General features: G+C 38.3%; 1 protein-coding gene across 2 annotated transcripts in view; it reads right to left on the bottom strand.

Annotated features, from left to right (window-relative positions):
- The window catches only part of LOC130922186 (membrane-associated guanylate kinase, WW and PDZ domain-containing protein 3), a 271915-nt gene that overhangs the window by 95884 nt on the left and 163006 nt on the right, over nt 1-13025 (bottom strand). For both annotated transcript variants that reach the window (XM_057846775.1, XM_057846776.1), the window contains exon 2: nt 11581-11697. In XM_057846775.1, coding sequence (XP_057702758.1) covers nt 11581-11697 — 117 coding nt within the window. The remainder of the gene's footprint in view (nt 1-11580; nt 11698-13025) is intronic.

Below are 13025 nucleotides of genomic sequence, written 5' to 3'. Positions count from 1 at the left end.
AGCATAAAAAGTGACTACACATTCTGGCTCTACGTTCTTCTAGGGCAAGGGTCGGGAACCTATGGCTCGTGAGGCAGATCTGACTATTTGACAGCCTCATCTGGCTCGCAGACAAATCTTTAATTATTAAAAAAATTTAAAAAAAAAAATATATATATAATAATAATAAAAGTTTCGTTATACTCCTTTGCGCATTGCGTGAAACGGCGACGTGGCAAACATACATATGCAATGCAGAGGAGGCAGAGACACTGTTCAAGTGGGGCTGCCGTATTTTGCTGCCAAAAAAAGCGGCTGATGTCCGCATGTGCGTGAGATCAGGAAGTAAACTTCCCTCGTTTTCAGTTTCGTTTTCCGCGTTGTCATCTAATTTTAGATACCCTTTTGAGAAGGTGGCAAAAACCAAAAAGACGAGAAGTATCGTACTTTTCAGCAGGACATAAGGACATAAATGCGGCACCATTTTTTTCTCTCACTTTGGATGAGTCAACAGACGTAAGCAATTTATCCCAGTTCAGCGTGATTGCAAGATTTTGACTATGAAACGGACACCAAGAGGGGAGGATTTAATCAAGTCCTTTACTCAGTTCGCTAAAGAAAAAAATCTACCAATGAATAAACTTGTTTCGGTGCGCAGTGATGGTGCTCCGTGCGTGGTGGGGAAAAGCAGGATTCGTGGCGGTTCTTCGTGAACATGAAAAGAGACACATACTAAGTTTCTTAACGCCTGCATGAAGCTTAACTCCACCACGTATCAACCAGACTACAACGCCATCAGCAAAACCATGCAGCACCAGAATTTGCATTAATGGTAAGAAATACTCATCATTGATTAGCAACAGCATAACAATGTTATTAAAAAGAATTAAGAGACTTATTGTACATAAAAAGTGTTGAAATGACATAAAATGCAGACATTACTTGTATTTTTAGTTTTAAACATATTGTACGGCTCTCACGGAATTACATTAAAAAATATGTGGTGTTCATGGCTCTCTAATCCAAAAAGGTTCCCGACCCCTATTCTAGGGTAGGCCTAATCGCATTTTGATTTCCAGAGGACACAAATAACAGACATAAATAATCCCCGTTTAGTCTTATATTCAAAGTTTACATGGATTGATAAAAAGAATGCATGCACAGTGCGTGCACAACGCACACACATACGGCCAGTTTGCCCCACCCGACTCTCGGCCATGTAAGCAATATGGAAATGTTGCTCTTTTGGCGCACAGAAAGAAAACGGAGCATTCTCAGGCTTATTCGTTAGTTTCCATTTTATTATATTTTCATGACTCTGACGAAGCCCGCCTCCTGCCTAAAAGCAGAGTTCAAGCTAGGCCATAGACTTCATAATTATATTGACGGGGAACTCCATCATACACTGTGCCACGCACGCAGCGATCTAATGCCGGATTTAAGTTGAAAAAGTACGAAAGCATACAAACAGGAAGGATCGTCTCAGGAGTGATTTGTTTGAGGATTCAAGGTAATTATATTTTTCGTACCATGCATACATTTTGAAAGGTTGTGAAAAAAATCAATGGGAGAAATTAGCCGCTACGGCATTGGCGTCATAGTTCGCAATATTTACGTAAAATAAATGCTAACTGCACGTTTTGTTTTTTTTTTTTTTTTTGCTTTTTAAAGACTCGAGACTGTTTTACTTCCATATCTATGAAGAATTCGGGGATTTATGCATTTGTTCACAAGAATTTTCAACGGAAAAAGGTCTTTGTGGTGATAAGGCGGCGCCACAGTGGCTTAAAGATTAGCACCACATTCAATATACAGTATTTATGTTAAAAAATGCTAACTGCACATTTTTTTGCTTTTAACCAAGAATCGAGACTGTTTTACGTCCATATCTTTGAAAAATTGAGGGAATTATGCATTTATTCACAAGAATTTTCAACGTAAAAAGCTCTTTGTCTGTGTTTCCACTCTGTCAGCTTTGACTAAGATAGGCCCCCGATTAATTGGCCCAGTGCGTCAATATCATTATGAAGTCTATAGCTCGGCGCTAATGCACAGCTCTATTGCTGACGTCCTCCCTGCCTCTCTCCCTCTTTGCTGACGTAATTGTTGCATGAATTCCGATTTGGGAGACTTTGGGAGTCCAGACCGCAGTCACATTCTGGAAAAATGTGTCCCGGATTGGATTTTAACTAAACATGAAAGTGACCTAGATCGGATTTCAAATGGTCTACTACTATGCGACTTGTCCCGTTCAGACCATAAAGTTGATGCCTCACTCGAGTCAGAAAAACACGACAAAATCAGATTTGTGAATTAACCCCTTCAGACCCGCATAGTCGCTTGTTTTTACTCTACTCAAGCACCAAAACAAAGTGCAGTTTTTTTGGTCGGGGATATTTCATGCTTTTATTGGTTATTTTTAATTTGAATTTGTTTTTAATAAGAAATGAGCCCTTACACTTGCCTTTTTGAAGTTGCGTTTTTGATCTTAGCGATTTTCAAAGATCCAAAAATAGCAAAGAGGGCATGCTAAGCCTCATGGTTTGATTTCAATGGGTAAAGTTTCATCCAATCATCTCCCAGAAGTGGCAAAAGCAACTAAATTCATTGTGTTTATTGGTTCAGAGACACGAACGCGTCATCAGGATACTCAGGTCTGAAGGGGTTAAGACCGGCGTTATGAACCCAGCCCAAAAGTAATGGACTAAACAGCCAGCCAAACAGGTTATTAAATCATTGGTTACTATTGATGGCGCAATCTATTTTGACCAGGAAGGCTAACAGTGATCAATGTCTGTCATTGTCAACGGTACTCCATGAGTTAATGAATCAACCAAAAAAATCAATAGATATTCAGTGGAATAAACAATAAAATGAAATGGAAAGTACAAGGAAGTTAGATAAAGTCACAGATCAAAGACTTTAAGCAATGTGTTCTTTAACTTATCACGTTCATGGCTTTACATATATGATCTATGGTGTGTTCGTGTGTGTATGAGAAAGCTCATGATCGTCAAGCTTGGGTCTGATCTCAGTGGGGACCCGGGGGAGCCACTGAGCTCTTGGAAGGCCGAAAAAAGCCTTCCTGCTTTTGTCCTCTGCGGAGCTCTGCATCTCGTTTAAATGAGATGGAACGTGCCCAAGGAAGGCTTAACGCAAGCACTGGCACACACACACACTTTAGTTAGACCTTTGCTCTCTCTACTTCTCTTTACTCTTTACTTTCTCTGCAATTTTCATTCATAGGTCGTGTTGTTTTCTCAGTCGACCTAGCTTATGGGGGTTCTAAAGTTTTATTTTCATAACAGCAACTTGAAATGGATGAATAGTCTATCGGAAAATTGGAAAACTAGTGAGAATGACACCTTAAACGCTTTTTTAAAAAATGAGCTTTTGACTTATATAGCTTTTTCCTCCATCCCCGTTTAACTGTTTTGAACACTACAGTACAATTCACTTGTTATTAATACAAAATTAAAAGTACAATTTGTATTTAGATTTTTTTTAAAAATGCGTTTTAAAGCAATCTTTAACCACAGCTGTTTTATTGTCCTGAGTGCTGTCATGACGGTTTAATTTATTTTATAATTATGCTCATAAGTTGAAACATTCATATTTAAACTTGTCTTCTCCAACTAAAATACTGTATAGGCTCTGCAGATATTCCAGAAATCTCTTCCATTACTCCTGAAAAAGTTTTTTTTTTTAATCAGAAGATGACCATATAATAAATCAGGGGTCTGCAAGTCCGGTCCTCGAGAGCCCCTATCCAGCTTGTTATCCATGTCTGTCTCTAACACACCTGAATCAAATGATCAGCTCATCAGCAATCTCTGCAAGAGCCTGATAACGATCCTGATTATTAGATTCAGGTGTGTTGGATGAGGGAGACATGGAAAACAAGTTGGATTGGGGCTCTCGAGGACCGGACTTGGGCACCCCTGTAATATAGTATTGTACTTTATTCACCAAGTTTTAAAAAAAATAGTTTTTGGCCAGTTCTTTTGTGCTCCAATTAAAATAGACATTGGACCTACTGTAGGCTAAACCTAAAACAGCCTGAAGGCGGGACCGCTATCTGCCAGTGTAACTGTTAAATTTCACATTCAAGCCCTGTTTTTTTTTTTTTTTTTTTCAGCATCAATGTATATTTTCAAAATCCGAAGCTGCAACCAGAGCCGTAAATGGCTGCCACCAAGAAATGATGGCCGTAAAATAAGGCGGCCCAAAGGTAATTGAAACAGAGGGGAAGGTGAAGGATGAGAACATGCGAGCGTGTGACGGAAGCCACTTCTCGCTTCTCCCGCTCATTACGGCAGTCATTCAAGCCGGGAATTAGAGTCTGACTTGCTGGGGGTCCCGTGATGAATAGAGCCTACGGGCCATAAAGCCTCAACGAGCGCCACCGCCGAACACGAAAAGGAGAATGGAAAGCGTGTTCGCTGTGACACTTGAGGACGTGCGTGTGTGTGTGTGTGTGTGTGTGTGTGTGTGTGTGTGTGTGTGTGTGTGTGTGTGAGCCGAGAAATGGATCATTTGCTGTACCTTTGGCTCAGAAAGTGCCTGCTCAACAGCTTTACGATGAAAGATTCTGCAATATAGTGGCTCCTCAGAATTTAAACGTGTATTCTAGAATACTATTGGATAGGGTTGTTCCGATCATGTTTTTTTTGCTCCCGATCCAATCCCGATCGTTTTAGTTTGAGTATCTGCCGATCCCGATATTTCCCGATCCGATTGCTTTTTTTTGCTCCCGATTCAATTCCAATCATTCCCGATAATTTTTCCCGATCATACACATTTTGGCAATGCATTAAGAAAAAAATGAATAAAACTCGGACGAATATATACATTCAACATACAGTACATAAGTACTGTATTTGTTTATTATGACAATAAATCCTCAAGATGGCATTTACATTATTAACATTCTTTCTGTGAGAGGGATCCACGGATAGAAAGACTTGTGACTTTGTATATTGCGACTAAATATTGCCATCTAATGTATTTGTTGAGCTTTCAGTAAATGATACTGTAGGCATGCCCAAATGCATGATGGGAAGTGGAACCATGACTGTGCGTAGTGCTACCAATTGATATATCGTCTCTAGTGTTCTTCTCTAGGTGTTACGAAAAAGATCAATTGCTACCTTGCTTCCCCACATTGCTTCCCATGATATTTCTAATCATAGGGAGAGGGATTGTAAGGCTTTAGCCAATTAAAAAAAGGCTCCAAAGGCTGCCAAAATTCACTCTACTCATTTTACGCTGCCTTTTACCTCTCTATATAAGTAGAACGGCGCCATTAAAGATTGAACGCGACAATGTGTGAGTGGGTCGTGCAGCGCATGCATTAATTGCATTAAATATTTTAACGTGATACATTTAAAAAAATAAATAAATTACCGCCGTTATTGGGATAAATTTGATAACCCTACCTTAAGCCTAAACTAAAGACTCTAGATGAGTGTAACATATTATGTCTGTAAGGTTAAATACAATTAGAAAATGATTTAATTAAAAAATATATATATATATTAAAAAAAGGCATTTTTTTGCCGATTCCGATACTTTGAAAATGACGTGATCGGACCCGATCGATCGGCATATCGATCGGGACATCTCTACTATTGGACCTTTATTTGCTTTCCAATAGATTCCCTTGTGTGGGATAATGGTAATTTTTTTAACTCATTGATCAATCAGTGATCATCAGTGCTTGTCGCTAGTGTGTTACTAAGTAACGTGTTACTGTAATCTAGGGCTGCAGCTATCCATTATTTTAGTATTCGATTAATCGATGAACTCGTTTGTAGAATAATCGGACAGTAACATGAAAAATTAAAATACCTGAGCAGAGCCTCAAACGGTATAAAAAAAAAAACAAATAAGGATCTATGTACAACAAAAGAACAATTAGCTAACTTACTTAGCAAACGTCCGCGAGTTTAAATGCTATTCCCACAAAAAAAAAAAAAAAAAAAAATGGCTAAATATACCCATAAACTAAATTACGAATGAAGAAGAAGTCTAATCTTTCTTTTGGTGGGTCCCATGTTTATATAGTAATAGAACAGAATTGTCTGTAGGCCTTGCAAAATCAGTCAAAATCCAGTAAAACGGCCGGGAGCAAAGGGGGTTGCACAGGTGAAAATGGCTGGGAGTGAATGAGTTAATAGGGGTGAAAATTCACTGCCCGCCATCCCATTTTTTAGATTCACATCTGTTTCGCCATTGAGATTTGCCCGTTGTATGATGCAGGTAACACAAGTAGTAGGTTGGCAGGCAGTTAACGAATGTGAATAAAAGAGGCTTCTAGCAGTTATTGCAGTTGTAATTTCCTGTCAAACTAATCATAAAACAAACACAATTACACTATATGCACAAAGTATTTAAAACTATGCTGTTTTGCCTCAAGAAATTCAATTCATCTTAATGATTACATACAGTGTAAAAAATCAGAAAGAGAAGCACAATGTCCATTGAAGTGTAGCGGAAAATGTGGCAAAAAATGTAGTATTCTTACCGATCTATAAATTCTTCTTTTGCCTTAATTCAACCTCATTTTAACATGTAGAAGAAAATCGGTTTGATAAAACTGTTGTGAACACAACAAGAAGAAATAGCCAACTGCATCCGTGAGCAAAATTGCAGCGCTTCTTTGTATAGAGCGTACAATGACTTAGATGACAGTCATGATCCGCTCCCGCAAAGTAAATAAGTTTCACTGAGGTTGCTGAGATGCCCTTGCTGGGGTTACTATGGTGACAAAGTGCTTTGAAAAAAACACAGCTTGAGAAAGCGAGTACTTGAACGCTGCAAGTGCGTATGGAGCTGCATAAATGGCTGTGACAATATGGAAGGTGAAAAAGCATTTATGCCATTGTTTTTTTAGCTTTATGTCCGACATTTGCAGACGCACAATAACATCCAAGGACAAAAGACACATCATGAAAAAAGTATTTTTACCAATTGTGTACAAACTGAGACGAGTTGCAATGCTTGATGAAAATTATGACTATCTCATCTTTGACCACAGAACATGGTGAAAATCTGGATGTCTCTTGCTATGAAATCTCTCATTAACAAAAACAAATCAACAATGACGTCGAAGTAAAGCAGCCTAATGAGAAAAATGGAGAGCCTGATCTAACCTTTCAACTTAACTACTGTAGCCCTGTGCAATTCAAAATCAGTAGGTCCGAGATGCAGACATTCAGCACATTTCAGAAGAAAAAAAAACAGCTGTGGCTGGTGAGCTGATGTAATACAGATTAATTGGGCCGAGGAAGCGGGACAACTTGTGTTAGAGGTCATTGAAAATCAATGATGCCCCTGCCTTGATGTACACAATCAGTTGAAGTTCAAAAAGATTAACTGAACCGAGAAATATGCTTTGTTTTGACCGTTAAAGCCAACCATCATTTGTTAGCGATCATTCAAAATCAATATATTTCTTGCTTTGTCTTTAGAACTGATTTATGAAGGTTTAGAGAGCAGAAGATTGTAAGTGGAAGTAACTACAATAAAATGAAGAAATATTGTTTTGTCGCCCAAACTTAGCCATAATTTAATGGATACGATTCAATTCAATGCTCTTTGCTTTTTAGTTTTTTCCATTAAGATGAAATGAAATAAAAGAGTGCCTTTAAGACAAATTGGAACTTTTACCCCAGCAAAATCAGTGACAAACGTTTAAAGACCCTGTAAAATAGAATTGCACATTAGTTTAAAAACAATCACAAGAAAATATCTTTTCAGATAATTTATTTAAAAGACCGGAAGATTGTGAGTGGTGGCGCGACATTGATTTTAACACTTAACATCACCCATCAAGATTTATACATTTGCACCAATCCATCAAGGTTTGAAAGCCATTTGACGGGAATAGTTGCTTAAAGAATTATGACACTTAGAGTTAGCATTCAACAACTTCAATATAAATAAATTTCTTGGTTAGAGAAACAACAGAAGACACCCATACAGAAAGTTCCACGATGTCATGATATGACAGGAAAAATAGGTATTTTTGAATGTTTTTATACCTATAAACTCGATAATATAAACAAAAGTAGCATTTAAAGGGATAAAACACTATGAACTACCGTATTGGCCCGAATATGAGACGGTATTTTTTGTATTGAAATAAGACTAAAAAGGGGGGGTCGTCTTATATTCGCGGTCTAGACATTATATCCATTCACGACGCTAGATGGCGCCAGGTATCATTGAAGCGATTTTCTGTCATGACAGTTCTCAGCTACTCTCAAGTTAAACCAGTTTGCATTATTTTATTGCAATGTTTTTCCTTATTCAGATTTGTTTCAAGACTACAGTTAGACTTCACTTTGATGGCTAATGCAGTTATTGCAATTTTGTTGTTTTATCACAATAGATTGGTTTATTTACATTTCAAAAACCAGAAGCCATTCATTTACGAATGTGATTGCACTTTAGTTTACATATTTAAATGTTCAGATATTAAGATTTGAATGAGGCAAAATAACATGCTTTTTCTCTCAAATATATTGTTATAATCATTTGTATCGGATGTAGTGTAATTATTTTCTGTATAAAAATTAATTTGGTGTTCAAAAAGTCTTTTTTCAAACTTGAGTCTTGAAAAAGAGGGGGTCGTCTTATAATCAGGGCCGTCTTATATTCGGGCCAATACGGCATTTCATGTTTGTTCATTTTGAGCAAGTGAAGTTGTTTAAGAGTGCTTTCACATCAGCTCTGTTCGGTCTGTTTTAGTTGTTTTTCTCAGATAGTCCGCTTCGTTTTGTAAATTTGAATGCTCATCCGATCTCTAGTTCGGACCAAAGAAACGAACTCGGGTCCGCTCAAAACTCATGGGTCTCGGTCCGCTTTAAGCGCACCCTGCTTCCCTTGTGAATTCAACCGGAGCAGGGTGGGCTTTTGCTACTTTACGTGCAGTGTTACAGTGTGGAGCTGTGATGCTCTGTGGAGCTGTGATGCTCCAAGCTGTGATGGTACACGCAGGGCATTCTTAGAAGCCGAAGTACACCAATAACGCTATTCAAAATCAACAATGGCAAGATGACAAACAATTCGACAGTCCAAAAAGTCATGAAAGTGGGAGCAATACGCACAGGCTTGCGATGCTATGTTACAATTTTTTTTTTTTAATTATTCTTTTAATTTTATTTGAACTTATATACATACATACATTTGCTGCTCAAAACAGTCAGTTAACATAACAATGACACATACAGATGCATGGTTATATTATTATTGAAAAATAAAAGACAGTAATAAAAAAATATACAGTTTAACATGTAAAAATGCTGCTACGCTACATTACCTGCAGTACCACAGCACCATGCTGTGACGCTCCACGCTCCCTCCCAGGACTGAGCTTATTTCTTTTTCTATTCGTCCAATCAATAAGTGCACCTTTCCTCCAAGTGATGCTACTCGGAAAGTACAGTTGGCACAGTGTGAATGCTGAACCTTTTCAACAAGTCATTTCAACAAGTGATATTGCTAGAGGTCCGATTCTCAGAATATTCACGATTCAGCTGTGGAAGATTCGAAAACAATTCACAAACATCCAAATTTTGATTATTGAAATATGCCAAGGAAAGCGGAACTAAAACACCGTCAGCGCCGTCTTCAGGACGCAATGAGGAACGGACCGAGAGTAAACATCATGCTCAACTCATGCCGCTAAATCAAAAAAAAAAAAAAAAAACTGTTTCCGGCCGACAGCCGCTACAAACTACGCCCCCACATAATGCTACGGTAGATAATAGATATCACATGTATATAAAACTAGATGCAAAATGACAGACTTGGTGGTGTAAGCACATGTAGAGAAAACGAGATGCGAAGTGACAGACTCGCCGGTATTAGTAAACAGCCGCCATCTTAAAGCAGTACACTTCTCTGGAAGGCTGTTGTAGCGAAACTTCCAAGTGACCTAATTTTTTATTTTACTTTTTATGTAAAATACAAAATCTTGACTTGAATCTCTCTTTAAATGATGAAACAGTTTTAAAATTTCCACACGTTGAAAGTAGACAGTAGGGAAATTATGAAATAACGGGAGCAATTTTAATAACTTTAACGGTTTATTCACAACATAAATTAATTGAATGTAATTTAAAGCTGTTGAATGAGGACTTGATTATTTTATTTACTGTTTTGAACTGTTAACAAAACATTGGGAGGGCGGGGGGCATCAATAATCAATTTCTAATTGAATCGTACCCTCTGAATCGTAATCGAATCGTTAGGTGCCCCAAGATTACCACCTCTCACCTCTTTTGAAGACTGTACACAAGAAAGCCCGCAAACAGTCGGGCTTTCTTGTGTACCGTCTCCAGAAGAGGCTTCCTGCTGGGGTGACAGCCATGCACACCAATTTGATGTAGAGTACGGCGTATGGTCTGAGCACTAACAGGCTGACCCCCCACTTCTTCAATCTCAGCAGTAATGCATATAGCACTTCTGTAACGAGTCACATTACAATTTGGAGGAAAAATGACAAGCAGTACTCAATTTGGACATGTAGGGATGTACGTTTTTTCAAAGGGGTGTACTCACTTCTGTTGCCAGGGGTTTATATATTAATGACTATATTTTGAGGGCAAAATAAATTAACTAATATATAAGCTGCACAGACTACTTTTCATTTTGTCAAAGGGTCATTTTGTCAGTGTTGTCCCATAAAAAGATATGCTTAAATATCTGCAGAAATGCGAGGGGTGTACTCACTTTTGTGTTACACTGTAGCCCTCCAACCGGACCCTGGTCCTCTTGATCTAATGTGAAAGCGCCCTAACTCATCACTTCCAGACCTTTTCAGAGTATTTTGGCTATTTATTTCCCCAAGATGTTTGAAAAAAACTGCAGGGGGAAAAAAAAACATCCTGCTGCAGACTCAGAGAAACAAGGTTGGATTTCAGCCATGATTCAGGACCATTTTAAAGCCTAATTTCACATCCATTTCTATATACTGTGTGATTTTTTTTTTAAAACCCCTCAAATTAGGATGTTATTAACTGTACTCTTCTCTGTGGTGTGTCAAATTTAGAAGGCATATTTTGCTTTGCGGTGAGTTTAAAAGATTAATGTCAAAATGAGGGGAAATACTGATGTATGATGGTTTAACAGTTGTTTTGTTCTCTAAAAGTGTCCACACCGTGCCAAATATGTCAAAACAGTTAAAAAAAAAAATTTAATGGGCTACTTACAAAATACAAAAAAAAAAAAAATTACAGACGGCAGCCTGTGGAGGAATGTGGTTGTTAACCTTATCTAAGTCAATAGCAGGCAGGAGTCATCGGAGGCCAACTGTTATGCACCAATTACATTATTCATAATTATCATTTCTGTCCATGTATTTTATTCATAATTATAATTTCTGTCCATGTTGTCAACATTTGTCCTGTGCAGTTTGGTTTAGATGTACTCTGTCAGTATAAACACAATGATTATGGATACGTGTCACAGAAAATGTATGTACACGGAAACCGCCAGAAAATCTGATATCGGACATCTGCCCGAATGTCTGCTAAGAAATTTATTCGCGATGTGTTCAGATCCATTCAGAAAGAGAGCAGTTGTAGTACTTACACGGAATAGTGCGCAGGTAGAGGTTGTCCCGTATTATCTGCTGGAGCTTGTGGTCCAACGAGCCCTTCTGAAACTGCAGACTGAGGTAGTGGCGAAGGTCCGTGTTCAATACTTTGCCTGGAGAGAGGAGCGAGACAGAAACATGACGGGTCAATACGACACGGCGGCACACCCTCGGAAAAGGGTTCACGGCCAAAAGAAAAATCAATCCGAGCCTTGTCTTCTCATCAAGGCACCGGCAGTGTTAAAGATCACGCTATTGACTCGGTGATATCATATCTTTTGCTTCCTTTCTGCATGGCTCTCCTAAATGAAAATTCAATGCAGTTCTTTGTAAATTACGTTCGGGTGCCTTCTACCTGAGAGGAAATGTGATTCAAAAGAAAGTGAATACAAGAAAAATATATGTAGGTCATGTGAAATTGTCTGTTTCAGTGATCGAATGGACACTGATCTTGTTAACAGAAAATGTTCCTCAGTTAATCATAGTCTTCCTGATTGGATCAAGTCAGAAGCATGACATGACATTTCCATTCAAGGCCACCTGTTCTTGCATCGTCATCGTAAAATTTCATTTGTTCACTGAAAGAAATTTGAAGAGTGTGGATTTTAAAAAATGTCGTACTAAAGCAAATTGTATCAAACATGATATGTGAAGTGACAAAGACCAAGACAAGGGACAATCATGTTACATTCGCATCCAGTAGGTGAAGATGATAAGTATTGCCGAGTGGTTGCTAATAAATCTGCAGTCTCGTTGGATAAGTACAGCACACAAATGATTTTTGTTCAACCATCGTGTTAAATCCCAAAGTGATTGATTTGCTGTTACCACTGTCATTTGTTTTATAGCAATAGTATTGGACTGAAATCTACCTTAATTTTAAATGGATAACTCGAGTACTAATACATAAAACCTAACCCTAACCACAACTCTAACTTAGACCTTACCCTATCCAGAAGCATTCAATATAAGTTTGGGTGGGACCATTTACAGTATATCACAAAAGTGAGTACACCCCTCGCATTTCTGCAGATACGTAAAGTGTGTACGACACGAGAAATAAGTCTTAAATAGGATTATTATGTGAATTAGAATCATATTTTGAGACGATTCGACTGTATACAACAATTTAGCAAGCCGCAGATGACGAGAAATTAGTCTTTTAATCTGCCGGTTAGCCACGCCTACCATTATAGGGCTCCAGGGTCCCCAACAGGTAGATGACGTCAGCGGAGTCACGAGTTCATCTGATTTAGTATGCAGCCCATTGAGTGGGAATTATTCACAATGACGAAAACACAACGAAGAGAGCCGCAAAATGTCATTGTTTCAGTCTCTCTACTCCAATATTTTTACAGGATATTCTTTTTATCCAAGTATTTCCCCAATAGCTAAATAAATGGCTTGAGAAGGACCAGTCAGCCCATTGATGGGGAATTAT

Source organism: Corythoichthys intestinalis, chromosome 9 (assembly GCF_030265065.1).
Source record: "Corythoichthys intestinalis isolate RoL2023-P3 chromosome 9, ASM3026506v1, whole genome shotgun sequence".
NCBI classification, from domain to species: Eukaryota; Metazoa; Chordata; class Actinopteri; order Syngnathiformes; family Syngnathidae; genus Corythoichthys; species Corythoichthys intestinalis.
Note: the sequence above shows the minus strand (reverse complement) of the source record. Positions and strands in the feature narration are given on the sequence as shown.